The sequence below is a fragment of the Oncorhynchus nerka genome, unplaced genomic scaffold (assembly GCF_034236695.1).
Source record: "Oncorhynchus nerka isolate Pitt River unplaced genomic scaffold, Oner_Uvic_2.0 unplaced_scaffold_83___fragment_2___debris, whole genome shotgun sequence".
Lineage (NCBI taxonomy): Eukaryota > Metazoa > Chordata > Actinopteri > Salmoniformes > Salmonidae > Oncorhynchus > Oncorhynchus nerka.
Window position 1 is genome coordinate 167,392 of NW_027040339.1, and position 19,780 is coordinate 187,171.

At 42.8% G+C, this 19,780-nt stretch overlaps 1 protein-coding gene across 1 annotated transcript in view; it reads right to left on the reverse strand.

Annotated features, from left to right (window-relative positions):
- Positions 1-11,499: 11,499 nt before the first annotated feature.
- Positions 11,500-19,780, reverse strand: part of LOC115122570 (neuroblast differentiation-associated protein AHNAK-like) — a 44,724-nt gene continuing 36,443 nt past the window's right edge. Inside the window, 2 exon segments of the mRNA XM_065016542.1 lie at positions 11,500-14,223; positions 14,226-19,620. Of these exon segments, the coding sequence (XP_064872614.1) occupies positions 12,713-14,223; positions 14,226-19,620 (6,906 nt within the window). The 3' untranslated portion in view covers positions 11,500-12,712.

Below are 19,780 nucleotides of genomic sequence, written 5' to 3' on the forward strand. Positions count from 1 at the left end.
ACTCTGTACCGTAATACCCTGTATATAGCCTCCACATTGACTCTGTACCGTAATACCCTGTATATAGCCTCCACATTGACTCTGTACCGGTACCCCCTGTATATAACCTCCACATTGACTCTGTACCATAATACCCTGTATATAGCCTCCACATTGACTCTGTACCATAATACCCTGTGTATAGCCTCCACATTGACTCTGTACCGGTACACCCTGTATATAACCTCCACATTGACTCTGTACCGTAACACCCTGTATATAGCCTCCACATTGACTCTGTACCGTAACACCCTGTATATAGCCTCCACATTGACTCTGTACCGTAACACCCTGTATATAGCCTCCACATTGACTCTGTACCGTAACACCCTGTATATAGCCTCCACATTGACTCTGTATCGTAATACCCTGTATATAGCATCCACATTGACTCTGTACTGTAACACCCTGTATATAGCCTCCACATTGACTCTGTACCGTACACCCTGTATATAACCTCCACATTGACTCTGTACCGTAACACCCTGTATATAGCCTCCACATTGACTCTGTACCGTAATACCCTGTATATAGCATCCACATTGACTCTGTACCGTAATACCCTGTATATAGCCTCCACATTGACTCTGTACCGTAATACACCCTGAATATAACCTCCACATTGACTCTGTACCGTAACACCCTGTATATAGCCTCCACATTGACTCTGTACCGTAACACCCTGTATATAGCCTCCACATTGACTCTGTACCGATACCCCCCCTGTATATAGCCTCCACATTGACTCTGTACCGTAACACCCTGTATATAGCCTCCACATTGACTCTGTACCGTAACACCCTGTATATAGCCTCCACATTGACTCTGTACCGTAATACCCTGTATATAACCTCCACATTGACTCTGTACCGTAACACCCTGTATATAGCCTCCACATTGACTCTGTACCGGTACCCCCTGTATATAGCCTCCACATTGACTCTGTACCGTAACACCCTGTATATAGCCTCCACATTGACTCTGTACCGTAACACCCTGTATATAACCTCCACATTGACTCTGTACCGTAATACCCTGTATATAGCCTCCACATTGACTCTGTACCGTAATACCCTGTATATAGCCTCCACATTGACTCTGTACCGTAACACCCTGTATATAGCCTCCACATTGACTCTGTAACGTAACACCCTGTATATAGCCTCCACATTGACTCTGTACCGTAACACCCTGTATATAGCCTCCACATTGACTCTGTACCGTAACACCCTGTATATAGCCTCCACATTGACTCTGTACCGTAACACCCTGTATATAGCCTCCACATTGACTCTGTACCGTAACACCCTGTATATAGCCTCCACATTGACTCTGTACCGTAACACCCTGTATATAACCTCCACATTGACTCTGTACCGTAACACCCTGTATATAGCCTCCACATTGACTCTGTACCGTAACACCCTGTATATAACCTCCACATTGACTCTGTACCGTAATACCCTGTATATAGCCTCCACATTGACTCTGTACCGGTACCCCTGTATATAGCCTCCACATTGACTCTGTAACGTAACACCCTGTATATATAGCCTCCACATTGACTCTGTACCGTAACACCCTGTATATAACCTCCACATTGACTCTGTACCGTAATACCCTGTATATAGCCTCCACATTGACTCTGTACCGTAACCCCCTGTATATAGCCTCCACATTGACTCTGTACCGTAACACCCTGTATATAGCCTCCACATTGACTCTGTACCGTAACACCCTGTATATAACCTCCACATTGACTCTGTACCGTAATACCCTGTATATAGCCTCCACATTGACTCTGTACCGGTACCCCTGTATATAGCCTCCACATTGACTCTGTACCGTAACACCCTGTATATAGCCTCCACATTGACTCTGTACCGTAACACCCTGTATATAACCTCCACATTGACTCTGTACCGTAACACCCTGTATATAGCCTCCACATTGACTCTGTACCGTAATACCCTGTATATAGCCTCCACCTTGACTCTGTACCGTAACACCCTGTATATAGCCACATTGACTCTGTACCGTAATGCCCTGTATATAACCTCCACATTGACTCTGTACCGTAATACCCTGTATATAGCCTCCACATTGACTCTGTACCGTAATACCCTGTATATAGCCTCCACATTTACTCTGTACCGTAATACCCTGTATATAACCTCCACATTGACTCTGTACTGTAACACCCTGTATATAGCCACATTGACTCTGTACCGTAATACCCTGTATATAACCTCCACATTGACTCTGTTCCGTAATACCCTGTATATAGCCTCCACATTGACTCTGTACCGTAATACCCTGTATATAGCCTCCACATTGACTCTGTACCGTAACACCCTGTATATAGCCTCCACATTGACTCTGTACCGTAACACCCTGTATATAACCTCCACATTGACTCTGTACCGTAACACCCTGTATATAGCCTCCACATTGACTCTGTACCGTAATACCCTGTATATAGCCTCCACATTGACTCTGTACCGTAACACCCTGTATATAACCTCCACATTGACTCTGTACCGTAATACCCTGTATATAGCCTCCACATTGACTCTGTACCGTAACACCCTGTATATAGCCTCCACATTGACTCTGTACCGTAACACCCTGTATATAGCCTCCACATTGACTCTGTACCGTAATACCCTGTATATAGCCTCCACATTGACTCTGTACCGGTACCCACTGTATATAGCCTCCAAATTGACTCTGTACCGGTACCCCCTGTATATAGCCTCCACGTTGACTCTGTACCGGTACCCCCTGTATATAGCCTCCACGTTGACTCTGTACCGGTACCCCCTGTATATAGCCTCCACATTGACTCTGTACCGTAACACCCTGTATATAGCCTCCACATTGACTCTGTACCGTAATACCCTGTATATAGCCTCCACATTGACTCTGTACCGTAACACCCTGTATATAGCCTCCACATTGACTCTGTACCGTAACACCCTGTATATAGCCTCCACATTGACTCTGTACCGTAACACCCTGTATATAACCTCCACATTGACTCTGTACCGTAACACCCTGTATATAGCCTCCACATTGACTCTGTACCGTAACACCCTGTATATAACCTCCACATTGACTCTGTACCGTAATACCCTGTATATAGCCTCCACATTGACTCTGTACCGTACCCCTGTATATAGCCTCCACATTGACTCTGTAACGTAACACCCTGTATATAGCCTCCACATTGACTCTGTACCGTAACACCCTGTATATAACCTCCACATTGACTCTGTACCGTAATACCCTGTATATAGCCTCCACATTGACTCTGTACCGTACCCCTGTATATAGCCTCCACATTGACTCTGTACCGTAACACCCTGTATATAGCCTCCACATTGACTCTGTACCGTAACACCCTGTATATAACCTCCACATTGACTCTGTACCGTAATACCCTGTATATAGCCTCCACATTGACTCTGTACCGGTACCCCCTGTATATAGCCTCCACATTGACTCTGTACCGTAACACCCTGTATATAGCCTCCACATTGACTCTGTACCGTAACACCCTGTATATAACCTCCACATTGACTCTGTACCGTAACACCCTGTATATAGCCTCCACATTGACTCTGTACCGTAATACCCTGTATATAGCCTCCACCTTGACTCTGTACCGTAACACCCTGTATATAGCCACATTGACTCTGTACCGTAATACCCTGTATATAACCTCCACATTGACTCTGTACCGTAATACCCTGTATATAGCCTCCACATTGACTCTGTACCGTAATACCCTGTATATAGCCTCCACATTTACTCTGTACCGTAATACCCTGTATATAACCTCCACATTGACTCTGTACTGTAACACCCTGTATATAGCCACATTGACTCTGTACCGTAATACCCTGTATATAACCTCCACATTGACTCTGTTCCGTAATACCCTGTATATAGCCTCCACATTGACTCTGTACCGTAATACCCTGTATATAGCCTCCACATTGACTCTGTACCGTAACACCCTGTATATAGCCTCCACATTGACTCTGTACCGTAACACCCTGTATATAACCTCCACATTGACTCTGTACCGTAACACCCTGTATATAGCCTCCACATTGACTCTGTACCGTAATACCCTGTATATAGCCTCCACATTGACTCTGTACCGTAATACCCTGTATATAACCTCCACATTGACTCTGTACCGTAATACCCTGTATATAGCCTCCACATTGACTCTGTACCGTAACACCCTGTATATAGCCTCCACATTGACTCTGTACCGTAACACCCTGTATATAGCCTCCACATTAACTCTGTACCGTAATACCCTGTATATAGCCTCCACATTGACTCTGTACCGGTACCCACTGTATATAGCCTCCAAATTGACTCTGTACCGGTACCCCCTGTATATAGCCTCCACGTTGACTCTGTACCGGTACCCCCTGTATATAGCCTCCACGTTGACTCTGTACCGGTACCCTGTATATAGCCTCCACATTGACTCTGTAACGTAATACCCTGTATATAGCCTCCACATTGACTCTGTGCCGGTACCCCCTGTATATAACCTCCACATTGACTCTGTACCGTAATACCCTGTATATATCCTCCACATTGACTCTGTACCGTAATACCCTGTATATAGCCTCCACATTGACTCTGTACCGGTACCCCCTGTATATAGCCTCCACATTGACTCTGTAACGTAACACCCTGTATATAGCCTCCACATTGACTCTGTACCGTAACACCCTGTATATAACCTCCACATTGACTCTGTACCGTAATACCCTGTATATAGCCTCCACATTGACTCTGTACCGGTACCCCCTGTATATAGCCTCCACATTGACTCTGTACCGTAACACCCTGTATATAGCCTCCACATTGACTCTGTACCGTAACACCCTGTATATAACCTCCACATTGACTCTGTACCGTAATACCCTGTATATAGCCTCCACATTGACTCTGTACCGTAATACCCTGTATATAGCCTCCACATTGACTCTGTACCGTAACACCCTGTATATAGCCTCCACATTGACTCTGTACCGTAACACCCTGTATATAACCTCCACATTGACTCTGTACCGTAACACCCTGTATATAGCCTCCACATTGACTCTGTACCGTAATACCCTGTATATAGCCTCCACCTTGACTCTGTACCGTAACACCCTGTATATAGCCACATTGACTCTGTACCGTAATACCCTGTATATAACCTCCACATTGACTCTGTACCGTAATACCCTGTATATAGCCTCCACATTGACTCTGTACCGTAATACCCTGTATATAGCCTCCACATTTACTCTGTACCGTAATACCCTGTATATAACCTCCACATTGACTCTGTACTGTAACACCCTGTATATAGCCACATTGACTCTGTACCGTAATACCCTGTATATAACCTCCACATTGACTCTGTACCGTAATACCCTGTATATAGCCTCCACATTGACTCTGTACCTTAATACCCTGTATATAGCCTCCACATTGACTCTGTACCGTAACACCCTGTATATAGCCTCCACATTGACTCTGTACCGTAACACCCTGTATATAACCTCCACATTGACTCTGTACCGTAACACCCTGTATATAGCCTCCACATTGACTCTGTACCGTAATACCCTGTATATAGCCTCCACATTGACTCTGTACCGTAATACCCTGTATATAACCTCCACATTGACTCTGTACCGTAATACCCTGTATATAGCCTCCACATTGACTCTGTACCGTAACACCCTGTATATAGCCTCCACATTGACTCTGTACCGTAACACCCTGTATATAGCCTCCACATTGACTCTGTACCGTAATACCCTGTATATAGCCTCCACATTGACTCTGTACCGGTACCCCTGTATATAGCCTCCAAATTGACTCTGTACCGGTATACCCCCATTGACTGTATATAGCCTCCACGTTGACTCTGTACCGGTACCCCCTGTATATAGCCTCCACGTTGACTCTGTACCGGTACCCCCTGTATATAGCCTCCACATTGACTCTGTAACGTAATACCCTGTATATAGCCTCCACATTGACTCTGTGCCGGTACCCCCTGTATATAACCTCCACATTGACTCTGTACCGTAATACCCTGTATATATCCTCCACATTGACTCTGTACCGTAATACCCTGTATATAGCCTCCACATTGACTCTGTACCGTAACACCCTGTATATAGCCTCCACATTGACTCTGTACCGTAATACCCTGTATATAGCCTCCACATTGACTCTGTACCGTAATACCCTGTATATAGCCTCCACATTGACTCTGTACCGGTACCCCCTGTATATAACCTCCACATTGACTCTGTACCATAATACCCTGTATATAGCCTCCACATTGACTCTGTACCATAATACCCTGTGTATAGCCTCCACATTGACTCTGTACCGGTACACCCTGTATATAACCTCCACATTGACTCTGTACCGTAACACCCTGTATATAGCCTCCACATTGACTCTGTACCGTAACACCCTGTATATAGCCTCCACATTGACTCTGTACCGTAACACCCTGTATATAGCCTCCACATTGACTCTGTACCGTAACACCCTGTATATAGCCTCCACATTGACTCTGTATCGTAATACCCTGTACATAGCATCCACATTGACTCTGTACTGTAACACCCTGTATATAGCCTCCACATTGACTCTGTACCGGTACACCCTGTATATAACCTCCACATTGACTCTGTACCGTAACACCCTGTATATAGCCTCCACATTGACTCTGTACCGTAATACCCTGTACATAGCATCCACATTGACTCTGTACCGTAATACCCTGTATATAGCCTCCACATTGACTCTGTACCGGTACACCCTGAATATAACCTCCACATTGACTCTGTACCGTAACACCCTGTATATAGCCTCCACATTGACTCTGTACCGTAACACCCTGTATATAGCCTCCACATTGACTCTGTACCGATACCCCCTGTATATAGCCTCCACATTGACTCTGTACCGTAACACCCTGTATATAGCCTCCACATTGACTCTGTACCGTAACACCCTGTATATAGCCTCCACATTGACTCTGTACCGTAACACCCTGTATATAACCTCCACATTGACTCTGTACCGTAATACCCTGTATATAGCCTCCACATTGACTCTGTACCGGTACCCCCTGTATATAGCCTCCACATTGAATTCTGTACCGTAACACCCTGTATATAGCCTCCACATTGACTCTGTACCGTAACACCCTGTATATAACCTCCACATTGACTCTGTACCGTAATACCCTGTATATAGCCTCCACATTGACACTGTACCGTAATACCCTGTATATAGCCTCCACATTGACTCTGTACCGTAACACCCTGTATATAGCCTCCACATTGACTCTGTAACGTAACACGCTGTATATAACCTCCACATTGACTCTGTACCGTAACACCCTGTATATAGCCTCCACATTGACTCTGTACCGTAATACCCTGTATATAGCCTCCACATTGACTCTGTACCGTAACACCCTGTATATAGCCTCCACATTGACTCTGTACCGTAACACCCTGTATATAGCCTCCACATTGACTCTGTACCGTAACACCCTGTATATAACCTCCACATTGACTCTGTACCGTAACACCCTGTATATAGCCTCCACATTGACTCTGTACCGTAACACCCTGTATATAACCTCCACATTGACTCTGTACCGTAATACCCTGTATATAGCCTCCACATTGACTCTGTACCGGTACCCCCTGTATATAGCCTCCACATTGACTCTGTAACGTAACACCCTGTATATAGCCTCCACATTGACTCTGTACCGTAACACCCTGTATATAACCTCCACATTGACTCTGTACCGTAATACCCTGTATATAGCCTCCACATTGACTCTGTACCGGTACCCCCTGTATATAGCCTCCACATTGACTCTGTACCGTAACACCCTGTATATAGCCTCCACATTGACTCTGTACCGTAACACCCTGTATATAACCTCCACATTGACTCTGTACCGTAATACCCTGTATATAGCCTCCACATTGACTCTGTACCGGTACCCCCTGTATATAGCCTCCACATTGACTCTGTACCGTAACACCCTGTATATAGCCTCCACATTGACTCTGTACCGTAACACCCTGTATATAACCTCCACATTGACTCTGTACCGTAACACCCTGTATATAGCCTCCACATTGACTCTGTACCGTAATACCCTGTATATAGCCTCCACCTTGACTCTGTACCGTAACACCCTGTATATAGCCACATTGACTCTGTACCGTAATACCCTGTATATAACCTCCACATTGACTCTGTACCGTAATACCCTGTATATAGCCTCCACATTGACTCTGTACCGTAATACCCTGTATATAGCCTCCACATTTACTCTGTACCGTAATACCCTGTATATAACCTCCACATTGACTCTGTACTGTAACACCCTGTATATAGCCACATTGACTCTGTACCGTAATACCCTGTATATAACCTCCACATTGACTCTGTACCGTAATACCCTGTATATAGCCTCCACATTGACTCTGTACCGTAATACCCTGTATATAGCCTCCACATTGACTCTGTACCGTAACACCCTGTATATAGCCTCCACATTGACTCTGTACCGTAACACCCTGTATATAACCTCCACATTGACTCTGTACCGTAACACCCTGTATATAGCCTCCACATTGACTCTGTACCGTAATACCCTGTATATAGCCTCTACATTGACTCTGTACCGTAATACCCTGTATATAACCTCCACATTGACTCTGTACCGTAATACCCTGTATATAGCCTCCACATTGACTCTGTACCGTAACACCCTGTATATAGCCTCCACATTGACTCTGTACCGTAACACCCTGTATATAGCCTCCACATTGACTCTGTACCGTAATACCCTGTATATAGCCTCCACATTGACTCTGTACCGGTACCCACTGTATATAGCCTCCAAATTGACTCTGTACCGGTACCCCCTGTATATAGCCTCCACGTTGACTCTGTACCGGTACCCCCTGTATATAGCCTCCACGTTGACTCTGTACCGGTACCCCCTGTATATAGCCTCCACATTGACTCTGTAACGTAATACCCTGTATATAGCCTCCACATTGACTCTGTGCCGGTACCCCCTGTATATAACCTCCACATTGACTCTGTACCGTAATACCCTGTATATATCCTCCACATTGACTCTGTACCGTAATACCCTGTATATAGCCTCCACATTGACTCTGTACCGTAATACCCTGTATATAGCCTCCACACTGACTCTGTACCGTAATACCCTGTATATAGCCTCCACACTGACTCTGTACCGTAATACCCTGTATATAGCCTCCACATTGACTCTGTACCATAATACCCTGTATATAGCCTCCACATTGTCTCTGTACCATAATACCCTGTGTATAGCCTCCACATTGACTCTGTACCGTAATACCCTGTATATAACCTCCACATTGACTCTGTACCGTAATACCCTGTATATAGCCTCCACATTGACTCTGTACCGTAATACCCTGTATATAACCTCCACATTGACTCTGTACCGTAACACCCTGTATATAGCCTCCACATTGACTCTGTACCGTAACACCCTGTATATAGCCTCCACATTGACTCTGTACCGTAATACCCTGTATATAACCTCCACATTGTTGTTAATTTTTTTATAATTTTTTATATTGTTGTTAAAAAATATATATATATGATTTATTTCATATTACATATACATATTATTTCAGTTTATTTAGTAAATACTTTCTTAACATGTATTTTTCTTATAACTGCATTGTTGGTTAGGGGCTTGTAAGTAAGCATTTCACTGTAAGATCTACCTACACCTGTTGTATTCAGCATTTCACTGTAAGGTCTACTACACCTGTTGTATTCGGCATTTCACTGTAAGGTCTACTACACCTGTTGTATTCAGCATTTCACTGTAAGATCTACCTACACTTGTTGTATTCAGCATTTCACTGTAAGATCTACCTACACCTGTTGTATTCAGCATTTCACTGTAAGGTCTACTACACCTGTTGTATTCAGCATTTCACTGTAAGATCTACCTACACCTGTTGTATTCAGCATTTCACTGTAAGGTCTACTACACCTGTTGTATTCAGCATTTCACTGTGAGGTCTACTACACCTGTTGTATTCAGCATTTCACTGTGAGGTCTACTACACCTGTTGTATTCAGCATTTCACTGTAAGGTCTACTACACCTGTGTTTCAGCATTTCACTGTATTCAGCATTTCACTGTAAGGTCTACTACACCTGTTGTATTCAGCATTTCACTGTAAGGTCTACTACACCTGTTGTATTCAGCATTTCACTGTAAGATCTACCTACACCTGTTGTATTCAGCATTTCACTGTAAGGTCTACTACACCTGTTGTATTCAGCATTTCACTGTAAGATCTACCTACACCTGTTGTATACAGCATTTCACTGTAAGGTCTACTACACCTGTTGTATTCAGCATTTCACTGTAAGGTCTACTACACCTGTTGTATTCAGCATTTCACTGTAAGGTCTACTACACCTGTTGTATTCAGCATTTCACTGTAAGGTCTACTACACCTGTTGTATTCAGCATTTCACTACTAAGATCTACCTACACCTGTTGTATTCAGCATTTCACTTTCACTGTAAGATCTACCTACACCTGTTGTATTCAGCATTTCACTGTAAGATCTACCTACACCTGTTGTATTCAGCATTTCACTGTAAGATCTACCTACACCTGTTGTATTCAGCATTTCACTGTAAGGTCTACTACACCTGTTGTATTCAGCATTTCACTGTAAGGTCTACCTACACCTGTTGTATTCAGCATTTCACTGTAAGGTCTACCTACACCTGTTGTATTCAGCATTTCACTGTAAGATCTACCTACACCTGTTGTATTCAGCATTTCACTGTAAGATCTACCTACACCTGTTGTATTCAGCATTTCACTGTAAGATCTACCTACACCTGTTGTATTCAGCATTTCACTGTAAGATCTACCTACACCTGTTGTATTCAGCATTTCACTGTAAGATCTACCTACACCTGTTGTATTCAGCATTTCACTGTAAGATCTACCTACACCTGTTGTATTCAGCATTTCACTGTAAGATCTACCTACACCTGTTGTATTCAGCATTTCACTGTAAGATCTACCTACACCTGTTGTATTCATCATTTCACTGTAAGGTCTACTACACCTGTTGTATTCAGCATTTCACTGTAAGATCTACCTACACCTGCCCCCGTACCCTGAAGGCCCTCGGTGTGATTTCCTCAGACTTTTCCTTCGTATGGGATTTTCCATGTTCTATATTTGCTGTATGTCTAAACACATTAGGTTGTGTAATATCATTGGTAACTATGGGGTGAGGATGAGGAAGACGGTGTTATGAAATAAATCAGGGACAATTGGTATCTTAACCGTTTATTAGATTTATTTTGCAGAATGAAACACAATTGATCCAAATAGTATTCAAAACTCCCATCAAATAAAAGAAGGACATTTTCAGCTTTCGTTCTCTGTTATTAACATTGCAGATATTTGTTTACCTGTAAAAGGTGCAACAACAAATATAATACAGCGTGACTCTTTATTCATGATAGTCATATATTTTCTTTAGTATAACCAAAACAGTGAGGGAGAGAAATAGAGAGACATTGAGAGAGAGAGAGAGAGAGAGAGTGATCCGTCTGAATGTAAGACAATGTCTTCGTTAAAAACACAATTTGCTTCTGTTATTCTGTTTCTTTACATTACCATCTCTTGATTGTACAAGAATAAAACAATTAAAAAATACAAATGTCATGTGTCATTTGAGTAGAATTCTAATTAAAGGTGTTGAAGGGAAAAATAGACAAATAGTAGTAATCAAATGTATGTGTAAACAAATATATATAAAAAAAAAAAAAATGTAATTAAAAAGGACATTCTCTCTCTCTCTCAAAGATTAACAACAGCTGTTAATATAGTTTATAGAGTACATAAACATTGTTTTTATTTTCAATGATGGTCTCTAATAGCATTGTCACTCTTGATAGAATGTTATACAGGGCCCTGCTCTATGTTGAGTAGATATGCTTCTGCAACGATTATATATCCAAAGCTTCAAAACAAATGTAAATCATTTCATACATAAAAACGAAAAGTAGTTGTTGTCTGTGTATATAAACATACTTTTCTTCAAAATAACAAACTAAACTAACCTATGTTTGTGCAATAGACCCCGTCTGGATACAAAAATAACACAGCTAATCTTAACTAAATGCATTTTTAAAAGAATGCAATGCAACACTTGGACTAAACATGTGAGGCACTATTGGTATGAATTTGGTGAGATGGTAATAAGTTCAATAAATTTTGACTATGTACAAAAGACAATACTTAATAATACAATACAGATTCATCTTATTTACAGTTAAATTGTAGTCTGAACAATGTCATCTACCCCATATGTAATAAGTCAAATGTGTGGAGGAAGCCCGAAGGGAATAACACACACGTAATGTTACATTGAGATGAGATGTGAACTCATCTGTCAAGTTTAAAAACTTGAGCAGATAGGGGTGTTGTGTACATGGAACAGACAATTGGGTTGTAGTTTATAATTATCCTCACAATTCATCATTTCTTTGGTGACACAGACAACTCGAGTTTTGGGAAACGGAAACCACCTCTAGACCCACTGTCACTGCTAGAGGATGAAGAGATTCTAGACTTTTTGGAGGGGAGAGATACACCACTTGCCTCAACTCTCTCTTCACTATCTTCACCCAGTCGCACTTCATATGAGCCCTTTGACTTTGAGCCAAAACCACCAAAGGTGCCAAACTTTAACTTCTTTCCTTTCACCTTGGCCCTCCCAACATCTACAGAGATGTCGCCACCCTCAGCACTTAAGTGACTTGAGGGGGAAGACACAGCCAGATCTCCATCGTCACTCGCCACAGAGGAAGACCGATGCCTTGATTTCTTAAAAAGATCCAGTGAGGCTGACTTGCTCTTAGGGGACACACTATGCCCAGATCCTCCCTCTACAGACAACTTGCCACTTACTAACTCCCCATGACTTAAACTCAACTCTTTGGAGCCCTTAACGCCGCCACCGGCTCCCAGTTCTGCGTCCGGCCCCTGAAAGCTAAGATCTACTGCACTACCTCCCTTTGCTTTTGACTTGCCAAAACCGAACCTTGGCATCTTGACCTTTACTTTCTCACCACTGTGCAGCTCCAGGCTCGGAGAACTACCACTAACCGAAGGAGCCTGCACATCAATCTTTCCACCCCTCACTGTTGCCCCTGCCCCTGCCCCTGCTCTTGATCCTGCATCAACATCTTCTCCCATCTCTGGCCCATGGTACTTTGGAACATTGATTTTGGGGAATGATACGTGTCCCTCTGGGAAATGTAGTCCACTGAATCCTGAAACATTTGAGTCAACATCTACTCTTCCTCCCCCTCCTCCAATATCTATCTTAGGACCTTTTAAATCTCCTGAAAGGCTTGCCTCTCCTTTCAGATTTTTCCTGTTCACATTTACATCAACATCAGGTACATTCACCTGTGGCCCTTTGATTTTCATCCCTGGAAATTTTATGTTAGACTTAGTTTTTACATCTGGGACTTGCACGTTTAGATCTGGTGCCTCAATATTGGCTTGTAGACTCCCAGATGACAAGCCACCAGACAGAGAGCCATCACCTTTAACTTTGGGAGATTTTACATCAAATTCCACATCAGGGAAATGAAGTTTTCCAAAGAAAGGTTTCTTTACTTTTGCTCCTTTCAGGTGAAGCTCAGGAGAGTCAACATCTAAATCTACACCTGATGTTTCAAGGTCAATATCGACATCAGGTTTCTTTGCTTTCCCTTTGATTTTGGGCAGTTTGAATTTACCTTTCTTTCCTTTGACATGAACGTCAACATCAGGGGCTTCTAGACTACTGTCGACCTCTGGCAAATTAACATTTAATTTGGGGCTCTTGCCTCCAATATGGATCTTTGGTGCTTTGAATTTAGGTCCTTTGATATTTGCATCCCCTAGGTTAAGGTCAACCTCAGGTGCCTTCACATCCATCTTTCCGTGAGAAATATTCAGTTCAGGCCCTTCAACTTCAGGTGACCTAATACCAAATGTGGACCTTTGAACTTAGGAAACTTAACATCTGGTTTGTCAAAACTGAAACTGGGACTTCCCATATCAAGGGATCCACTGGACAACTTAGCATCAGGGCCTCTAAGGTTGAGATCTGGACGTGAAATGTCAATATTGGGTCCCTTGAGGTCAATATCAGCTTTAGGTAGGTTGCAATCAATATCTGGACCCTCAAGTTTAGGGCCTTTGAATCCAAATGAGGGCATCTTCATCTTTGGCATCTTAAATCCTCCTGAACCTTCAATGTCAACATCTGGACCTTCAATGTCTACTTTGGGTGCTTTGAGGTTTCCTGACATATCCAGATCTCCCTTCACCTTTGGACCTTTCAGGTTGAAGTCCATGTCGGGCATTGAGATGTTTGGGCCAGATATTGATGGCATTTTGAATTTCGGCCCTTTGATTTTACCATCTGGACCTTCAATGTCAATTTCTGGACCTTCAATGTCAATGTCGCCTTTAGGTATTTTGACATCAAAATCTCCCTCAACTTTGGGTCCTTTGAATCCAAACGAAGGCATCTTCATCTTTGGCATCTTAAATCCTCCTGAACCTTCAATGTCAACATCTGGACCTTCAATGTCTACTTTGGGTGCTTTGAGGTTTCCTGACATATCCAGATCTCCCTTCATCTTTGGACCTTTGAGGTTGAAGTCCATGTCAGGCATTGAGATGTTTGGTCCTGATATTGATGGCATCTTGAATTTTGGACCTTTGATTTTACCATCTGGACCTTCAATGTCTAGGTTTGGACCTTTGATGTCTCCTTCGATCTTGGGGACTGAAACATTCACGTCTCCTTTCACCTTTGGACCTTTCAGGTTGAAGTCCACATCAGGCATAGAGATCTTTGGTCCAGATATTGATGGCATCTTGAATTTCGACCCTTTGATTTTACCATCTGGACCTGCAATGTCAATTTCTGGACCTTCAATGTCAATGTCGCCTTTAGGTAGATTGACATCAAAATCTCCCTCAACTTTGGGTCCTTTGAATCCAAATGAGGGCATCTTCATCTTTGGCATCTTAAATCCTCCTGAACCTTCAATGTCAACATCTGGACCTTCAATGTCTACTTTGGGTGCTTTGAGGTTTCCTGACATATCCAGATCTCCCTTCACCTTTGGAGCTTTCAGGTTGAAGTCCATGTCAGGCATTGAGATGTTTGGTCCTGATATTGATGGCATCTTGAATTTTGGCCCTTTGATTTTACCATCTGGACCTTCAATGTCTAGTTCTGGACCTTTAATATCAATTTTGGGAGCCTTGATGTCAATGTCAGCTTTAGGTAGGTTGACATCAATATCTGGACCCTCAAGTTTGGGACCTTTGAATCCAAACGAAGGCATCTTCATCTTTGGCATCTTGAATCCTCCTGAACCTTCAATGTCAACATCTGGACCTTCAATATCTACTTTGGGTGCTTTGAGGTTTCCGGACATATCCAGATCTCCCTTCATCTTTGGACCTTTCAGGTTGAAGTCCATGTCAGGCATTGAGATGTTTGGTCCTGATATTGATGGCATCTTGAATTTCGGCCCTTTGATTTTACCATCTGGACCTTCAATGTCTAGGTTTGGACCTTTGATGTCTCCTTCGATCTTGGGGACTGAAACATTCACGTCTCCTTTCACCTTTGGACCTTTCAGGTTGAAGTCCACATCAGGCATAGAGATCTTTGGTCCAGATATTGATGGCATCTTGAATTTCGGCCCTTTGATTTTACCATCTGGACCTTCAATGTCAATTTCTGGACCTTCAATGTCAATGTCGCCTTTAGGTAGATTGACATCAAAATCTCCCTCAACTTTGGGTCCTTTGATTCCAAACGAGGGCATCTTCATCTTTGGCATCTTAAATCCTCCTGAACCTTCAATGTCAACATCTGGACCTTCAATGTCTACTTTGGGTGCTTTGAGGTTTCCTGACATATCCAGATCTCCCTTCATCTTTGGACCTTTCAGGTTGAAGTCGATGTCAGGCATAGAGATCTTTGGTCCAGATATTGATGGCATCTTGAATTTCGGCCCTTTGATTTTACCATCTGGACCTTCAATGTCAATTTCTGGACCTTCAATGTCAATGTCGCCTTTAGGTAGATTGACATCAAAATCTCCATCAACTTTGGGTCCTTTGATTCCAAACGAAGGCATCTTCATCTTTGGCATCTTAAATCCTCCTGAACCTTCAATGTCAACATCTGGACCCTCAATGTCTACTTTGGGTGCTTTGAGGTTTCCTGACATATCCAGATCTCCCTTCATCTTTGGACCTTTCAGGTTGAAATCCACATCAGGCATAGAGATCTTTGGTCCAGATATTGATGGCATCTTGAATTTCGGCCCTTTGATTTTACCATCTGGACCTGCAATGTCAATTTCTGGACCTTCAATGTCAATGTCGCCTTTAGGTAGATTGACGTCAAAATCTCCCTCAACTTTGTGTCCTTTGAATCCAAACGAAGGCATCTTCATCTTTGGCATCTTAAATCCTCCTGAACCTTCAATGTCAACATCTGGACCTTCAATGTCTACTTTGGGTGCTTTGAGGTTTCCTGACATATCCAGATCTCCCTTCATCTTTGGACCTTTCAGGTTGAAGTCCATGTCAGGCATTGAGATGTTTGGTCCAGATATTGATGGCATCTTGAATTTCGGCCCTTTGATTTTACCATCTGGACCTTCAATGTCAAGTTCTGGACCTTTAATATCAATTTTGGGAGCCTTGATGTCAATGTCAGCTTTAGGTAGGTTGACATCAATATCTGGACCCTCAAGTTTGGGACCTTTGAATCCAAATGAAGGCATCTTCATCTTTGGCATCTTAAATCCTCCTGAACCTTCAATGTCAACATCTGGACCTTCAATGTCTACTTTGGGTGCTTTGAGGTTTCCTGACATATCCAGATCTCCCTTCATCTTTGGACCTTTCAGGTTGAAGTCCACATCAGGCATAGAGATCTTTGGTCCAGATATTGATGGCATCTTGAATTTCGGCCCTTTGATTTTACCATCTGGACCTGCAATGTCAATTTCTGGACCTTCAATGTCAATGTCGCCTTTAGGTAGATTGACATCAAAATCTCCCTCAACTTTGGGTCCTTTGAATCCAAACGAAGGCATCTTCATCTTTGGCATCTTAAATCCTCCTGAACCTTCAATGTCAACATCTGGACCTTCAATGTCTACTTTGGGTGCTTTGAGGTTTCCTGACATATCCAGATCTCCCTTCATCTTTGGACCTTTCAGGTTGAAGTCCATGTCAGGCATTGAGATGTTTGGTCCTGATATTGATGGCATCTTGAATTTTGGACCTTTGATTTTACCATCTGGACCTTCAATGTCTAGGTTTGGACCTTTGATGTCTCCTTCAATCTTGGGGACTGAAACATTCACATCTCCTTTCACCTTTGGACCTTTCAGGTTGAAGTCCACATCAGGCATAGAGATCTTTGGTCCAGATATTGATGGCATCTTGAATTTTGGCCCTTTGATTTTACCATCTGGCCCTTCAATGTCAAGTTCTGGACCTTTAATATCAATTTTGGGAGCCTTGATGTCAATGTCAGCTTTAGGTAGGTTGACATCAATATCTGGACCCTCAAGTTTGGGACCTTTGAATCCAAACGAAGGCATTTTCATCTTTGGCATCTTAAATCCTCCTGAACCTTCAATGTCAACATCTGGACCTTCAATGTCTACTTTGGGTGCTTTGAGGTTTCCTGACATATCCAGATCTCCCTTCATCTTTGGACCTTTCAGGTTGAAGTCCATGTCAGGCATTGAGATGTTTGGTCCTGATATTGATGGCATCTTGAATTTCGACCCTTTGATTTTACCATCTGGACCTTCAATGTCTAGGTTTGGACCTTTGATGTCTCCTTCGATCTTGGGGACTGAAACATTCACATCTCCTTTCACCTTTGGACCTTTCAGGTTGAAGTCCACATCAGGCATAGAGATCTTTGGTCCAGATATTGATGGCATCTTGAATTTCGACCCTTTGATTTTACCATCTGGACCTGCAATGTCAATTTCTGGACCTTCAATGTCAATGTCGCCTTTAGGTAGATTGACATCAAAATCTCCCTCAACTTTGGGTCCTTTGAATCCAAATGAGGGCATCTTCATCTTTGGCATCTTAAATCCTCCTGAACTTTCAATGTCAACATCTGGACCTTCAATGTCTACTTTGGGTGCTTTGAGGTTTCCTGACATATCCAGATCTCCCTTCATCTTTGGACCTTTCAGGTTGAAGTCCATGTCAGGCATTGAGATGTTTGGTCCTGATATTGATGGCATCTTGAATTTCGACCCTTTGATTTTACCATCTGGACCTTCAATGTCTAGGTTTGGACCTTTGATGTCTCCTTCGATCTTGGGGACTGAAACATTCACATCTCCTTTCACCTTTGGACCTTTCAGGTTGAAGTCCACATCAGGCATAGAGATCTTTGGTCCAGATATTGATGGCATCTTGAATTTCGGCCCTTTCATTTTACCATCTGGACCTGCAATGTCAATTTCTGGACCTTCAATGTCAATGTCGCCTTTAGGTAGATTGACATCAAAATCTCCCTCAACTTTGGGTCCTTTGAATCCAAATGAGGGCATCTTCATCTTTGGCATCTTAAATCCTCCTGAACCTTCAATGTCAACATCTGGACCTTCAATGTCTACTTTGGGTGCTTTGAGGTTTCCTGACATATCCAGATCTCCCTTCATCTTTGGACCTTTCAGGTTGAAGTCCATGTCAGGCATTGAGATGTTTGGCCCTGATATTGATGGCATCTTGAATTTTGGCCCTTTGATTTTACCATCTGGACCTTCAATGTCAAGTTCTGGACCTTTAATATCAATTTTGGGAGCCTTGATGTCAATGTCAGCTTTAGGTAGGTTGACATCAATATCTGGACCCTCAAGTTTGGGACCTTTGAATCCAAATGAAGGCATCTTCATCTTTGGCATCTTAAATCCTCCTGAACCTTCAATGTCAACATCTGGACCTTCAATGTCTACTTTGGGTGCTTTGAGGTTTCCTGACATATCCAGATCTCCCTTAATTTTTGGACCTTTGAGGTTGAAGTCCATGTCAGGCATTGAGATGTTTGGTCCTGATATTGATGGCATCTTGAATTTCGGCCCTTTGATATTACCATCTGGACCTGCAATGTCAATTTCTGGACCTTCAATGTCAATGTCGCCTTTAGGTAGATTGACATCAAAATCTCCCTCAACTTTGGGTCCTTTGAATCCAAATGAGGGCATCTTCATCTTTGGCATCTTAAATCCTCCTGAACCTTCAATATCAACATCTGGACCTTCTATGTCTACTTTGGGTGCTTTGAGGTTTCCTGACATATCCAGATCTCCCTTCATCTTTGGACCTTTCAGGTTGAAGTCCATGTCAGGCATTGAGATGTTTGGTCCAGATATTGATGGCATCTTGAATTTCGGCCCTTTGATTTTACCATCTGGACCTTCAATGTCTAAGTTTTTGATGTCTCCTTCAATCTTGGGGACCTTTGATGTCTCCTTC